Source organism: Apium graveolens, chromosome 5 (genome assembly GCF_009905375.1).
Source record: "Apium graveolens cultivar Ventura chromosome 5, ASM990537v1, whole genome shotgun sequence".
NCBI classification, from domain to species: Eukaryota; Viridiplantae; Streptophyta; class Magnoliopsida; order Apiales; family Apiaceae; genus Apium; species Apium graveolens.
The window spans coordinates 232,710,401-232,728,180 of NC_133651.1; the positions used below are offsets into that span (position 1 = coordinate 232,710,401).

Below are 17,780 nucleotides of genomic sequence, written 5' to 3' on the forward strand. Positions count from 1 at the left end.
TCAGCAAGATATCTGGTTTATGCCAAAATTCTTTTCCTTTCTAAATTTATTGGATATTGCAATTCTGTTCATACTTTACATGGCAGAGGTTTTCAGGAAATGTATAAAGGAAGATGTATATGTGGATATATATATATATATATATATCAGAACTTTATGAAGTATGTCATAACTTCATTTCCTTTAATAATATTTTAAAGATTTAATCTATTCAAATCTTGTCTTGTAGCCTCATCTATGTGATGAACTGGTAAAAACTCATTATACTTTGAACAGTGGTAGTTCAAGTAGCTTTATAAATGATATAAGTGTAGTGAAGTATTTGGTAACTTCATCTTTTAAACTTATATCTAGTTAATAATTGTCTTATGAATGACAAAGATTTTCAGAAAAACATTGAGACAAGGTTAGATATATTAGATCACCTTGCAACGATATTTTTATACAGTTATAAACTGTAACTTTGTGTATATTATGCATGGAAGAGGACTTCCAAGATTTTGAAAAGTATATATGTATATATACTAAATATTTTGCGACTTCATCGCATTAAAATATCAAACTTGGTTCATTTCTTTTGACCAAGACTTTCATGAGTACTATGAGAAGGCTCATATATTGTTAATCATTATACATATTATTTTGGTGGGCTTGCTGCTCACCCTTGCTTTCTTCTTTCATCACACAACATCAGATAGACAAGATGAACAGGACCAAGCTCCCAATTCGCGAGCGGATAGGAAGCGTTCCGCAGCTTCCTATAGGCATTGAAGTCACTGTAGCTGAGGTAGGGAACTACCAATAGACTAGGCTTCAACTTTTGATGTACCAGAGTTATGTATATTTATGAATTGTAATAATGGCAAAGAAAATGTAAATTTATTCAGAAAACCTTTTAAGGTGTATTGGCAGATAATTGTGAAATAAAATGACTTGTGGTTATTTTTGGATGTTCATCTCTGAGACTATAACGTGTGGTGTGTGTGTTTATTGTGGGGTCACCGTACAGAGTAGTTGAGTAATTATTAAGATTGGGTGTTATTAAGGGAAATGGAACTCGTGACAACCCGGATCCCCGACCCCGGATTTGGGGGTGTTACATCAGCTCTCGATAATCGATGCACAGTCTCATGCTGCCGTCCTTATTCTTCACAAATAATACGGGTGCACCCCAAGGGGACACGCTCGGTCTAATCATTCCTTTATCCAATAGATCTTGCAGTTGATCAGCCAACTCTTTCATTTTGACGGGGGCCAAACGATACGGGGCCTTTGATAGTGGTGCCGTGACGGGAGCTAAGTCCATGGCAAATTCTATCTCCCGATCCGGGGGTAGTCCGGGAAGATTCTTGGGAAATACATCCTCAAACTCATTAACTACATGTATGGTGTGGATCTCAGGGGTTTCTCGTTTGGTATCCACCACGTGAGCCAAGTAGGCCTCACATCCTTGCCTTAAAAGTCTCTTGGTCTGCACCATAGTTAGAAATTTCTTGGTTTGCCATTGCCCCTTAATTATTATACTCTTACCACTAGGTGTTTTCAATTTTACTTTCTTCCCCTCGCAATCAATCTGGGCATGGTTTCTAGATAGCCAATCCATTCCTAATATCACATCGAAAACTCCCCTACTCGAAAGGGAATTAAATCTACTGAGTATCTCACTCCACATAATTCTAGGTTGCAGTTAGCATAAACTTGATTTACAGGGATAATCTCTTGATTAGCTATTTCCACTTGGAAAGATTCTTTCAAAGGTTCCACTTTTAAGCCCAATTTTTCAGCAAATTTCTTAGATACGAAAGACTTAGTAGCTCCAGAATCAAATAGCACATTGGCGGGATTGGAGTTTAGGAGGAGCGTACCTGCTATAACATTGGTGTTCCTTACGGTATCTTTCACAGTCATATTAAAGGTCCTGGCAGTCGGCACTCTGTTAGATGCAGCTACACTACCCCTCGAGCTAGCTTGGGCTGCCGCAGGGCAGTCCTTCTTCATGTGTCCTGTCTTTCCGCACTGAAATCACTTAGCCGCTTCCTGGATACAAGCTGTGGCATAGTGCCCTACCTTACCACATTTAAAGCATGTCACCGGTTTCTGCATACATTGCCCAGAATGCCTCTTACCACAGCTCTTGTATTCTGGCAGAGGAGGTCGTGGTTGGCTATGATAAGACATTCCCGTTTGGTTCCCGCTCCGGGCCACACTCACGCTCCCTGATCCCCAGAATCCTGTACTGCGGTTGGGTTGGGAGGTCGTCCCCCTGAAAAACTTACTAGGGAAGCTCTCCCCTCCCACACTCCTGCTTCGGCCATCAAACTTTTGTTTCTTAGTTTGCTTCATTTTCTGGCTCATTTCACTCCATGCTTCAGCTATTGTGGCCTTCTGCACTAGGGTGGCATAGTCAGTTATCTCCAGAATTGCTGACTTGTTCTGAATCCACTGCTTCAATCCCTGTTGAAATCTCTCAGCCGTTTGCTCTTCGGTGCTCACCAGCTGTGGCACAAACCTCGACAATTCTGTGAACTTAGCTTCATATTCCGCTACGCTCATATTCTCTTGTTTCAGCTCTAGGAACTTTCGCTGCATCTGAATCTCCATAAATTTTGGGACATACTTCTTTAAAAACAACTCAGTGAATCTTTCCCAAGTAACAATCCCTTGGGGCTCCATATTTTTCTTGGCTTCCCACCAATAGTTAGCCTCACCCTTTAAGAGATAAGTGGAAAAATTAGTCTTGTGGGCTTCCTCAGTGCCCATTCGCTCAAAGGTCTTTTCTACCTCTTTCAGCCAAGCCCTGGCCTGAACTGGGTCAGCAACACCGTGAAACTCTGGGGGCTTGACCGACTTGAAAGATTTAAACGCATTAGCCATGGCCTGCTGGGGTTGCTGGGGTGGTCGTTGCTGTTGCAGGTTTTGCCTCAGAAATTCTACAAACTACTCCATAGGGTTCACTGGCACTTCCATCCCCTGAGTATCTTCAACCTCTGATTCTTCATAGTCCTCATCATCATACTCGTTTTGTTCTTCATTAATTCTTAATGGCGGGGTCTGTGCTCGATGCCCTTGTTCATTATTACTGCCCTGGCCGCCAGATACAGCCGGGCGAGTTCTTGTTACTATTCTCCTTGGCGGCATTTTCCTGTTACATAAACTTATTTAGGTTATTTTCATTTGCCAATCCTCATGCTTCCTGATTCGTTATGACAGTATATAATTATGCAGGTATGAAAGAAGATTAAACCACAATCTAGAAATCGCAACTAATCAACACGATAATTTACATAATTTGGCCATATGCCAGGTCTGGGTACAACATACTGAATAATAAAAGTACAATCTTCCTTAATACAATAATCCTTAGCTGGTGGCACTGTCAAAGATAACAACCAAAACAACTATCACAAAACAACTAAGTTCCACCGCTGAGGAACAATAACCAACTACTAAAAGTGTCCACTAGCCACGAGCAACATCACGAATCCGCCTCATAGCGTGGACCACAACCCTGATAACCTCGCGCTTACTTACCAAGTCACGCTGTGGGGATAAGCGGTGAATCCTACCGATGGTCCTCTGCTCTATGCGGCGAATGGTCCTGCGCACGCGTCGGGCGCTGGGGTATCCTCGCCTGCCTCGGGCCTCTATCCTCATGTGCCGCTCGATGGAAAGCTGGTCCCTCAGCTCGGCAATACGGGCCTCGGCCACTGTCAGATTAGTAGCATAGCGACCTACCACCCAATCATGATCTGCTAGGGATATGACTGGTATGGGTGGTGGAAGTGGGGAATCTGCAGGAGTTGCTGCCACACCATCAAGAATAGGGTCCATGCCATTGTTTGTCTCAGTCCGTGCGGGACTAACTGGTATAGGGGGCGGGGTGGGTGTCCTCACTGGGGTGGCTGCCCCTAACTCCGCCTCTAAATCCTCAGTTAGTGCAGTGACTCTGGCCTGCAGAGCTATCATCCTATCCATCAAATCTGCTACTCCCATCTCGTTCTCGAGCTCAGTGACTCGAGCCTGGGCTGCTGAGAGCCGATCTAACCAACGCTCTATCGACCTCTGATACACATCTACCCTCATCATCTCTGGAGATGGAACCTCAGTGCTGCCGTATGGAATATCCTCAGGAAGGGTTATCTCAGTGTCTGGCTCAGTGGGGTCCTCCTCTGGATCCTCCTCAGGGTCAGTCTTCGGGTACTCGAATACCTCCAAGCCCACAGTGGGGGCAGGGTCAGCTACCTCGGTCTCAGCTAAAAGGGCCTCATCATGCTCTCTCTCATACGCCTCTACAGCCTCAGGGTCTGACACATCGGGTAGCTATAAGTCATTTAACACACACATTACTATCCTTGGAGACTTAAATCACCCCTAAGGGTTCTTAATGTCAGTGCTTCCCTCGTAGCCCGACTACGAACTCTATGTGAGTTCTAGTTCATTGATTCAGTTGATTCACCATTTTTTTTACCCTAATGTTTCTGAGACTTATAACCTAGGGCTCTGATACCATTACTGTAACACCCCCAAATTCAAGGTCGGGAATTCAGGACTATACTGGAATAAACCACGTACCGGTGATCAGCCGAATACGAAATTTTCTCTACTAGTAGAAGGAATACAAACCTAGCCGCCTTTGGGCTTATCAAGACATTACACGATGGTTGCCCATTTCCGTGCAAGTCCGAAAGTCAATGGTCACAGAGACCATATAACTGTACACTGCGCCACTCCGCGCCTGGTCACTACCCGATACCTCTCCGTGCCGAGCATGCCACATTCCAGTCCCAAAATAATTATATCATTTACACAAAATCCTTTATCGAAGGAATAGATCGTCCTGAGTTGACCTTTAAATAAGATGATTTATTCATCACTTTTAATTCAATTGATCCTTGGGAGTTGTCGGAGTTTTGAATTTAAAATCATTTTCAAACCCTTAACTGTAGTAAAGTTTTACATATATTGTTCACTTATTTTTTATTGAGCGAGGAAGCAAAACCCTTATGCCTCTAGACTAAGTTCCCTAAGGTTTTGATAAGTTTCAGATGATTGGTCTCTTCCGAGAATTTTGAATAATTTAGAAAGTATCCTTGGGAACTATGTCTATTTTTAAATGATTTTTAGAAGTACATAATATTAAATATTTACGGTCTCATAATATTTTTAAGAAGGGTTCAATAAATTGATAAAAATCTCAATTAAATACTTAAGACAGGATTTTACATCTTATAATTATCCTTTGAATGGTTACATACGTTCTAGATAGAGTGAATTGATTTAAAAAAAAATTCAATATCTCTTTAAGTATTTTTCGGATATTTTAGTAACTCTTTAGGTATTACTTATAAATAAATAATCAAATAGGATATCCCTTGAGTGAATATTCGATTATCTCTTATAGTTATAAATCAAATCTCAATCGTTCGCTTAATATGTATGTTATGTGAAAGTACTTTGTTTATTGAAATAGAAATCTTTCGCGTCCGGCTCGTTCCGGATTTAAATCGATTTAAAATATCTCTGACTCCCACTATCTTGTATTATATTAAAATTACGTTTCAATTTCTCATACTCGTATAAAACGAAGTTTGTTTTCCTAAACAATCGCATAATTTGAATGTATTGATATCACAGACAAGCATATATTTTCAAACTGTAAATCATGGCATCAATATTACAACAATATATATAGCATGGATAATTTGTGATAGGGTTTCGTAAACTTGCCTCGAGTGCTAGGAGTGGTATGGTCTCAGGGCTTTTGTTGGCGATCTAAAATCCATAACCAACGATCTTAGTTAGTACGCGATTATCGATTCACTTCACTAAAACATTTTTATAAAATCGAAAAATTAATATTTTCTTAAAATTCTTTTTGGACAGTCTTCCTTGCTGCATTATTTAATTATCATGATTTTTCCAAGATTCTGAAATCATTTTTAGCCTTTCAAAATCATCATGCAAGTGGCCTTATGTGCAGTTGGCTTTTCGGATGAACGCTCTACACTAAATCGGTCATAACTCCTAAACCGTAAATCCCCTCATGACGATCCACACATGTACAGAAACTACAAATCAAGGTCTACCAAGTCATGGCCAGTTACTCACAAGTTTCAAATATTTATATGGCCGAATACACTGCAGAAGACAGACCAAGTGTAATTGGCTCCACATTCCATTTCTACTACTTGTTCTTGACACAATCACTACTTATGACCAACACAACACTTTTTACTTCTCAAGATCTACCCAAATACACCTTATATACTTTGTCTAGCATCACATACAAGCATAACAACTCAAAAACTCAAGTACTTAGCAAGAATATGAGCAAAACAACCTCACACATTCACAAACTTTTGGATCTTGACACTACATCATAAATAACTCTTAAACCCACCCTTAAAACTTTAAAGAGTTGGAAGTTATACCTTCTTGAGCACTAGGAGGGTTAGTACTAAGATGATTAGGGATTGGTTTTCTTGAAAAACACTTAGAAGGGCTAGATCCTTAAGAAACAAAACCAAGAAACCATGATAGTCAAAACAGTCCATAAAGTTCTTGAACTTCAAGAATTTGTTTCTCACAAACCATTAAGAATTTGGCCATGAAATCATAGACATAACTTTACTAGGATGTAAGGAAGCTTTGTGAATTTTTATAGAATTTTTAGTAGAGGGAAGGATGGAGAAGTGAAGTGAAGAAGAGAGTTCTTCTCCTTTTCTGCATGAAGCAGTTGAGAGCAAGAGATGGGTGGGGGGGGGGGTTTGGCTTGGTTTTTTTTGTTAAAGTGTGGAAGTGTATAAGATGTGTTTGATAGTGTGTATATATGGACATAATAATCAGCCAAAAAAATGCTTGGTTGACAATTTTAGATGAGTAGAAATGAGGAGGTATGGCCTTGTACTTCCTTGTCTCCCACTTACTATTCACTTACTATTCTACTACTATTCCACTAACTATTCTAGTTAGCTTCTAATTCCCTAGTTACATCTCCTAACTACTAGTTAGCTTGGTTTTTCATGGCCAACTTGCATGGAATTTATTTCTCATTCGATTATTTATCGTACATGCGATTGTCGTTTCATTCCGATAGTTTACCCGCATAACATTTCGTTTTGTAGTGAATTCTTTTATTGCTTATAATCCTTTAACCAATTCTATTCCTTTCTCTTGATCATAGAAAAACCTTGATATAATGTTTATTCCACGTAGTATTCCCGGTTCTACGCCATTCCTTACAGATACGAAAACACGTAGTATAATCGTGAATCTTCGAATTCCGACGGCTTTTACATTCACTTATTTTCCTCGATAAACAAGAATATGATCTCGGATTTCCAAAATTCCACTATTCATATTTGTGATGAACTCCATACGTATTACATAATTAGTTCCAGTTACTATTCATTGAAGTTTTAAAATATTACAAAAATCAGGGTTCTTACAATTAGGTCTCAGTCTAGACAAGGTGGAAGAAGCAGGAAACGTGAGAGGATAATTCAACAATCAAAGGAACTGACTGTGACTACAACTACTCAATAAACTTTGAAAGTCACAACTACTGATGATAACCAATGCATTCTGGAGATACAAGCTGGTACGGAAGCTAGTCAGTATCTTCAAACTTTGAAGTAAAAGGCAGAAAGACAACTCTGTTCTACAAGGACCCAAAGATTCAAGCATTTGACTCTGAGGTGAGTAGAAGAATATTTGAGAAAGAAAATCCTGGAGTTGATCTAGAACAACTAAAGCAGATGGAGGAAGAATTCAAGAATTCTATGAAGATAGAAAATACTGATGTTGTTATCTCTCAAGATCCATATGAAGATAATCTTCTAACAGACCAACCAAAGGGGTAGTCATAAGGAGGTAAGTCAAGCAGATACTGAAAAATCTCTCATGTCTCAAGAAATCTTAACTGTTGACAGGAGTTATAAGGGGAAAGAGAAGATAGGAGAGAAGTCCAAGCCATCAAAGCCTAAAACTAAAGCTACTAAAAGGAAATCAGTATCTAAGGCACCTAAATCATAACTACTGATAGATCCAATCTATACAGTAGCTCAAGCTTTTGATACTGATGAAATTGCTGAAGAAGAAAAGGTTAGTTAGGCTCATCAAAGAAGAAAGATTCATGGAGCTGACTTGGCTGAGAAACTAAAGTTAATTTTGACACTGCTTAAGTTAATGAAGAAGCTAATGTTGTTGTTTAACCAATTACAACCTTTGATACTACTCATGTTGTTGATTCTTCAAGCCCAATTCAAGCTGAGTTATCAAATCCTGATTGTGAAAACATAAACTCTGATAAGCCAGAACTTACTTTTGAAGAGAAAAGGAAGTTACTATGGGGAAGCAAGAAACCTGCACCTAGAAGAGAATCCTATGAAACATTAAAGAAGATTTACAGTGGGAGTTCTCATGCTAGAAAACCTGGAATCACAAGTGGTCTAGGAAGGTTAAATGTTGATCTATCTGTAGGTGCTGCTTTGATTCTAAGGAAGCATGTAAATCTGATAGAAATTGGAGACAATGTGATGCTTGAAGACTTACAGAAGATCATATCAGTACAAATTGTTATTGATCTTGTTAGAGAGAAAATGATTTATTTTCTGGAGTCTGGGAGAAGATTAAGGTTGACTCAAGAACAGTTGGGAGATAAATCATGGTACGAATTAGAACTTATTTCTACAATTATCAAGGTAACTAATCATGTAACTGCCAGATGGTCTACATTTATAAAGAACCTGATACAGTTGAAGCAGAGAGGAATGACTTACAAATCAAACTACATTCTAAAGTACATTAATCAAACTGAATATGCTGTTGATATGCCTATTGGAGGAGCTAATATAGAAATGAGTCTAGGAAGGCAAGTCTTACATTTTAATCCAGATGGAAAAAAAATTGGATTTCTGGAACTGGATGATCTATCTCTTGGAAATTCAAAGTTACATGACCTTAGGGATGCCATCTACCAGAATGATGAATCAACAGAAGAACTGAAAGAACATAAACAGAAGAAGCAATGGTATTTGGACATAATGGAAGAAAATCCGCTGAAGAATTTTCTTGAAAAAGCTATAGACTGTGTTAGAGTTCAGAATGAAGAATAAAATCTGATAATCACTGTCTATAAGATTATATATGTTTATTTGATTTTTGCATTTAGATAGTTTTGACATCATCAATTAGAACTTGTACATGATTACATAATGCACAAGTTGGGGGAGATTGTTAGATATAATTGATGATATCAGGATATAAACTATCAGGACTTAATATCAGTTCTTATTGAAGGTAACGTCATCAATACTTGTCTATCAATACTTGATGATCAGCAGTTGATGTCATCGGGACTTAATCACTTTAGTAGATATTTGAGAAGGAAAAGGATTGCAGAATTCAAGGTGGTGGAGAACTTTATTCAGAAGCAATCATACATGGATATGTATTAGGTTTCCTTATTGTAATAGAATATGATTCCTTATTGATTGTGTAACTGTGCACTATATAAGCACATATTAGGTTTACTCTTCATGAGTTGCGTTAACGAATTGTAATATCTTTTTGATAACCTAGCATCTCTCAAGGATAATTTTTCATCCTTTGAGAGAGTACTTGTGTAACAGTTTTTATCAGATTAATATAAAAGCTGTTGCTTCTGTTAAAGCTTTATCGAATTATTTGCATAAATTATATTCATCCCCACTCTACAGTTGATTACGGACCTAACAAGTTCATATTTTAAAACACGCAACAACAAGCAACAAACTATAAATCACTGATAAAAGTTATTCAAACATGTAACAGACTATTCATGACCTTTATTGTAATTCAGACACGCAACAGAATACAAATCACTGATAAAAGTAACCACTGAAATCTAATCTACAACAGCAAGCAATTTTGAATTGCATGTTCAATCTTTATTCACGTGCTAAAGACTATACAATTATAGTGACAACATAAAGCAAATTGCTTCTGCAATTTTGAAATAGTTAATCACAAAGTGATGTGACAAAATAAATATGTGATAAAATATGGCAAAAAATTTATAAACAATACTGACAGACATTTCCTTCATACCAACAAGAAATTGATGATGTGATAATATAGTGAAATTTATCGAAAAATAAATTTCAGGGGCTACGTCGCAAAATTTATCGACAAATAAATTTCAGGGACTACAAAATCACTGATAAAGGTAACCACTGAAATCTTAGTAACAACAACAAGCGATGTAAAATCTTTATTCGCGTGTTCAAGTGATTATACAATTATAATTAATTTTTTTATCGAATGACCAAAAATTCTAAGGGGATAAGCAGTGAATTCAAAGGGCTTCTGACTTGCAATTGACTTAGCATGTACTATAACTGATAAAAGTTACCAATACAAAATCACTGGTAAAAGTAACCACTGATATCTTATCAATAACAGAAAGTAATTTCAAATTGCATGTTCAGTATTTATTCATGTGCCAAAGTGACTATACAATTATAATGATTTTTTACAAACTTCAATACATACAGTCAGCAGTCAATTCAAATTATTTGAAGAAGAATGTATGCGACTTCTGCTTTAATTCAGATAACATTTTGAAAATTGAATCAAAGGGATACGATGTCAATCAAAAGGGATGACCACAAAATCTGATGGGATAAAATGTGAATCCAAAGGGATAAGTTGCCTTAAAATATTTGCCTATAAATAATAGTTTCCAATTGTCATTTTTAACATAAGTTTATAATCTCATTCATATTTATCTTAACCATTGCTATGATGGAGAGGCAAGAAATGTGATTTTGCAGTGTGGAACCTGAGATATCTAATATGTGGACCGATGAATATGCCAGTAGGAGTTAGGAGTGGTGTGTTAGGCGGACGTATGCTTACTTTTTTTGGCTCGATGAGCCACTGACAAGCTGTGCTTTGGAAGCTGTTCACCAGCTTTACAAGGAGATGGTAAGGAAACACTAAGACATGAAAATGGAATTTTGGGCACATTATAAGGTGAAGTTGGTAGCGATTCGTGCTCAGGTGGTTGTGAAGGTGCGGGAAGTGGAAACCAGTATCAACGACGCTCGAATGTAATAAATTCGTCCCTAGTTATTTTTAAGCTAGAAGTTGTATTTTCAAGTATTGTTGCTTTGAAGTTGTTGTATTTTCAAGTTTTTGTTTTCAAGCTAGATGTTGTATTTTAGATAACAAAAAATTCCTATATAGTTATCTTAACTTAACTATTTTATATTTGCTACTTTCTGTTTGTTTCATACCAGGAAACAAAAATGGAGCATAGTAATCTATACTATGTCATTTCTGTATAATTGTAATTTCAAATTTAATATGCTCATTCTATAAAAAATATATTTTCCCAATTTACTGTATTATTTTGGAGAACTTATCTAACATTTTCATTATGCTTTCGTACCATTTTCAGGTGGCTAAAAACCATTTATCTAACTATTTTTTTTCTTAAATTTAAATTTTATTGTCAAAGTAGTGTACAAATATTACTATATAAAGTCACAAAATTTAAATTTTTTAGTAAATAACTATATTTTTAAAAAATTTAAAAATCACTCTTCGTTATACTTGTTCAAATTTCCTTCTAAGGAACCATTTTCGGGTGTCAACAAATATATTGTCATTAATTTTTTTCCTGAATTTTTTCCATCAAGTGGAAGTATTTTACTTTTATTGCAATATTAGGCAAAAAAAATTTTTTATAAGGATATATTATACTTACTAATCCTCTAAAAACCCTTTTTGAACATGAATTTCAAGTTTGAGGATCGGTTGAGTTAGCAACAGGGGAAGCGAAAACAAAAAGAAAAACATTAAAAACAAACTACGCCACTTTAAGTGGTGCAGAATCACCCAACGCCACTAGAAGTGGCATAGTGGAACACTTTTTAAAAATTGTGTTCAACTGGACTAGTTTTGCAAACAATGAATTCAAGTCTCCCAGAAATGCAACGGAGCCAACATTTTGGATCCACAATAGTTCCACTGAAATTAGCGGCTTCGTTGCATTTCTGGGATCCTTGAATGGGTTGTTTGGAAAAGTAACCCACTTGAAACAGAAGTTGCAAAAATAAGACACTACGCCACGTGAAGTGGCGTTGGAGTATGATGTGCCACTTAAAGTGGTGTAGTCTGGTGTATATATTTGTTTTTTGTTTTTTTCCTTCCCCTGCTGCGCAACTCAACCGACCCTCAAACTTAAAATTCATGTTCGACAACGGTTTTGAGAGGATTAGAAAATATATTATATCCTTATAATATTTTTTGCCTAATATTGCAGTAAAAGTACACTACTCCCACTTGACAGAAAAATTTCATGAAAAAAATTAATGAAGATATATTTTTTGACACCCGAAAATGGTTCCTTAGAAGGATATATGAACAAGTATAACGAAGAGTGAATTTTCGGTTTGTACATAAAATTTGAAAAAAAAATTGCATTAATTTTTTCATATTTCACAAGTTTTGTAAATTTATTTGAAGTGGGTAATTTTTATTTTAATCAAAAAATTATATATATATATATATAATATGAATTTCCTACCTCCAAAGAAGGTACCGTGGTAGTTGAGAAAATATTGTGTTCCCGAAAGCCATTTTCATGGATATATGAAAAAAGTATTTTTTTATCAATAATAGAGATAGTGTTTCAACCCCAAACAGGGTAGCTTAATAGCAGTATTGTCATGAACTTTGGGAATGTTATCACAATGAGTACAAAAGTTTCTGTAATGTTGTAGACAAATAAATATAATGACGAGTGCATTTTTCATTGAAATGGAGAACAAACTACATTGCAAGTGAACATCGAATTAGTAAACATAAAATGAGAAACCTTCACTACAACGAAATAGGGGATAATGAAAGAAGCTGGAAATATTTTAGTCATCCGCAAGATTAACTACATACTGATCAAACTCTGGATCCGCAACCTCGTTAGCCATCTCATCATCTACATCCTCATCCTCTTATATCTGAGGGGATGTATGCATATGACCTCCCTCCCCATATTCGTGGGTCGAGGCGTACCTACTCGATCGAGTATCACGCGATGGCCACGGGTTGGGGCCCTGAGTGCTATGACAGATGGTTGTAGCCATACCAGCATCATCGTGGCTTTGAGAAAAATCCCCAGGTTTGACAATATATTTCGCATATTTTTTATCCCACTGTTGGTCCTCTTCATATATCTTTTCAGCCCTACACCTTGCGACTACATCCTCGTACTCCCTTTTCTTCATCTCAAGCTCGTCCTCAATGAAGTGGTAGTGTCGACACATTTGCTTTAACTCATAGTCATGTTCCTCCTTTGAAATGTGACCATCTTTGAAACTCTTATTAATGTTTTCTTCATACTCGATCGTTGATTTCATAAACTTCAAGTGCATTTCTCCATAGCCAACAAACTGTTCATTGTCACAGATGGCATACCCTTGTACGGCCCGTAAACCTTGCATTCTTCTAACAAATTGTTTGACAAGACAGATTTCTGCTCGTTAAGCTCTAGTAGGTTCCTGAGATTCGGTCCATTTATACCAATTAACTTCCCCATTATTACCAATATCAGAACTTGCATGTCCCTTGCCCTTGTCCATGACCTGAGTATAGCACTCTCAAAATTTGGAAAATGTAATACTACAAAGGTGGGAAATTTAGTTGATGACTTATATTTTTGCAGATATATATTGGCAAAATTTTACATTGTTAAAATGTCATATTAAGTTGTGCATTTAAGAATGTGAAAATATTTGATGTCATTGGGGCAATAATTTTGAAGATGAAAGTATTCATTCGTGTCATTGATTTGAGAACAAAAGTTGAGTTGTCAAATTATTTAAAAAATTTGCATGTGACTACTCTTGTGAATTTATGAGTTGTGCAGTTCCTTTAAGTACACACGGTATTTGTTTTAACTTTTCATATTTGTGAGAAGATTTGCACATGCCATGTTTTATGCATATATAGACCATAACTAGATATTGTTGTAAATAACATGAGTAGGATTGACGGACAAGGTGCTTATGAACTTGTGTAGGACAATGTGAAGCATATAGTGTAAGAATATCAAAACAATGGGCTATAGTAATGCAGCGTGACAGTCCTCGACAGCATCCTATGAACTTTGTGAAATCATTTGACAAGTCGACTTTACTTTTTAAAAGTTGACAAGTCAAGTTTATTTTGTTACTTTTTATAAAAGTTGAGAACACTATATTCCCTTAAATAATTGAATTCATTTAATTTCTTGTTCATTTAGATTATTCTTAATAAGAATCTAGATTATCAATTTGAAGCCAAAGGCTAACGAGATCATGTGAAATATGATAAGTCCATGATCCATGGCGGGTACTGAATTATTATAGCCGTTTTGTAGAAGACGTGATGTTTAGCGTAATTTCACAGAATATTGGAAGGGATGTTAGTATGTTGTTTTGATGTTATGTTATTGTAAGGGTGTTTAAATTAAATTTGCATCATTGTAGACTTTGTAATATACTTTGTGTAGATCCACCTTATGAATTGACGTGAAAATTAAATTAAAATGATAGTCAAAATTACAAGATCAGATTTATGTAGCCGGGCGCAATGAACATTTTTTTACTCCATTTTGTGTGACCTTCTTGATGGCAGGTGTTGTATTTGTTGGCCAAATGTGAAGCATCCATCTTCGTTCTTATTCTCACGGATTGCCCCTTTTCACCGCATTTTTTCTTATTCTTCTTTAGGGACTCATCGGCCACCAACTTACCATACATTTTCCATTTTAGGGGTAATTGATAGTTCCAATATTCAGTTGGTTGTAGTGGATATTAATGGCATATACAACTTTTGTTGTTCTTGGTTATAGTGGGAAGGTTCAATGAGATGCTTCCACTGAATGCTATTTTTCATACATCCTGCAACTATATGAGATCACGGCATATGATATGTTTCCCATTCCCGCACATGCAACTACCCTCTTTTAGCTTAAAAACTTGTGTATTGCCTCCCTTTACCCATCCTTTGAACATGTACTGATGCGTACGTACACTGAACATCGCTCGCATAAAACTATAAGTTGTGACGTTGTGTGCGGTAGCCTTGGTTTCTATCTTAGAAAGCATAGATGATGAACGTGAACACAATTCTTCCCCCCTTTGCATGCTATCCTCAATAATATTTCGATGTGTGTCCAGAATTCTTACAGTCTTGTAGAATAAATACTCCATCATTGCTGTAACTGGAAGGAAATGAGCCCATCATATGTTGCCATTGAAGCCTTCCATGATGTTTGTGGTAGTTTGGCCGTAACAATAACCATTTGTGTCGTAACACAATGTCCATTTTTATGCCGGTATTTTGCGATGATATCCCAACACCAGAGGGGATATCTCACCAATACTCTTCAGACAGGCTTCATGTTTTCATACTTGCGTGGTAGTTTAAGCTTTCCACATCAACTTTCATAATTCACCACTGGGATACTTCAAACTGAAGTTGCTTCTGACGTGGAAGAGGCAAAACATATGAATGTCCAATGGCTCAACGAATCCATTATGGCTGTTAGATATATTTATGATGTCATGACTAATCTGATGTGTTTAATTTCAGAACTTAATATCAGGACTTATGAGGACTCAGCTGGAAATCAGGATTTACTGAAGACAGGAAGATATCAGAACTTAAGGTATTAGAACTTGTGATATCAGAACTTAAGGAAGGATATGCTTCAGAAGTAAAGTGCGGCTGATTTCTAGGAGAGGATCTGGACTAAACAAAGGAAGATATGCTTTAGGAGTTGCACACTAGAAGACTTGTAAAAAGATAATATCTGATTGATATATTTTAGGAAGAGATATATTTCATATCAATTAGAAGATATCTTGTAACTGTGCATTATATAAACACAGCTTAGGGTTTACACTATAAGTGTTATCGTTCACGAGAATATTATTAATTGTAACCCTAGCAGCTCTTAGTGATATCATACATCACTGAGAGAGTAGATTAACCTACTGTAACAAAGTTTGTTATATTGAATAAACTTGTTTTCTGTTACATACTTGTGTTCATAATCGAATTGATTATAGATACTATATTCAACCCCCTTCTATAGTATGATTGAAGCCTAACAAGTGTTATCAGAGCCAATCTGTTAAGCTTACAAACAGTTAAGATCCAAACAAACAATCAATCATGTCTGAACAAGCAAAAATACCAGACCCTCAAGAACCTGCAAAGGTTCAACCCATTCAAAACACCAGTAGATATGAAACCATCAGGGTTCCTTTGCTCAGGGTGTCTGAGTACCCTGTATGGAGTGTGAAGATGGCCATGTTTCTGGAAGCTACAGATCCAGAATATTTAGATAGAATTCATGATGGTCCATACAAGCCCACAAAGCTTTCTGTTGCAATTGGGAATGAGCCACAGAGGATGATTCCCAAAGAAAAGAGAGAATACACCACTGAAGACATCTCTTAACTAGGTAAGGATGCAAAAGTAAGACACTTGCTTCATAGTGCACTTGACAATGTCATGTCAAACAGGGTGATTGGATGCAAGACTGCAAAAGAAATCTGGGATGCATTGGAAGTAAGATGTCAAGGAACCAATGCCATCAAAAAGAACAGGAAAACAATACTCACACAGGAGTATGAGCACTTTAACTCAAAATCTGATGAGTCACTAACTGATACATATGACAGATTCGCAAAGCTGTTGAATGATCAGTCACTAGTGGATAAGGAATATGATACAGAAGATTCAAATATGAAATTCCTACTAGCTCTTCCTGAAAAATGGGATTTGAAAGCTACTACAATAAGAGACAACTATGAACTTGCTGATATGTCTCTTGATGAAATCTATGGGATGCTCAAGACTCATGAACTTGAGATGGAGCAAAGAAAGAAGAGGCATGGAGGGAAGTCTAAGGAAGTTGCTTTAAAGGCTGAAGAAAAGCCAATTGTCTCTAGGAAGGCAAAAGGAAATGCTCTCATCATAAAGTCTGATTCAGAGTCATCAGATTCTGATGATGATGATGATTCAGAACCTGAAAATTTATCTGAAGTGGATGTTGATGCTGAGATGATGCAACTGTGTGCTCTTATGGTGAAGGGTATCACAAAGATAGACTACAAGAAATTCAGAAAGGGTAAGAAGTTTTCCAGGAAAGGTGGAAGTGCTGACAAGAAAGGGTTCAGAAAGTCTGAAGGCAAAGGAGGAAAGTCTGACAGAGGAGATAACTCAAATGTCAAATGCTACAATTGTAGTGAAAGAGGCCACATCTCTCCTGATTGCAAGAAAGGAAAAGGTGATAAAGGCCAGGAACTTATTACAAAGAAGAAAAACTGGGCAGACACTTCAGAATCTGAAGAAGAGGTGAACTATGCCCTAATGGCAAATGGTGATAGCAGTTCTGATGCTGCTAAACTAGAGGTACCTCTATCAACTCTTGCTTTTGATACAGATGATATTACTGAGTTGAGATTATTTCTGAAAAACATTTATATTAGCTATAGATATCAGACTTTAGAGAATGAAAGATTAAAATCTGAAAATCTAAAGTACAAAAACAGAAATAGCTATCTTGAAAAAGAGTTAGTTCACCAGAACACTATTCAGACAGAGATAGATAATGCTGTGTATGTTAAGAATGAATTGCTTAAACAGAATGATTATCTAAAATCTGAATTAGAAAAAGAAAGAGAAATCATTAGGACTTGGACTAACTCTGGCAAAACAACTCAGAATATTCTAAGTAGTGG

General features: G+C 36.7%; 1 protein-coding gene across 1 annotated transcript in view; it reads right to left on the reverse strand.

Moving 5' to 3' along the window:
- Positions 1–1,998, reverse strand: part of LOC141660795 (polyadenylate-binding protein-interacting protein 12-like) — a 49,366-nt gene extending 47,368 nt beyond the window's left edge. Inside the window, exon 1 of the mRNA XM_074467778.1 lies at positions 1,866–1,998. Coding sequence (XP_074323879.1) covers positions 1,866–1,998 — 133 coding nt within the window. The remainder of the gene's footprint in view (positions 1–1,865) is intronic.
- Between the last annotated feature and the right edge of the window lie 15,782 nt (positions 1,999–17,780).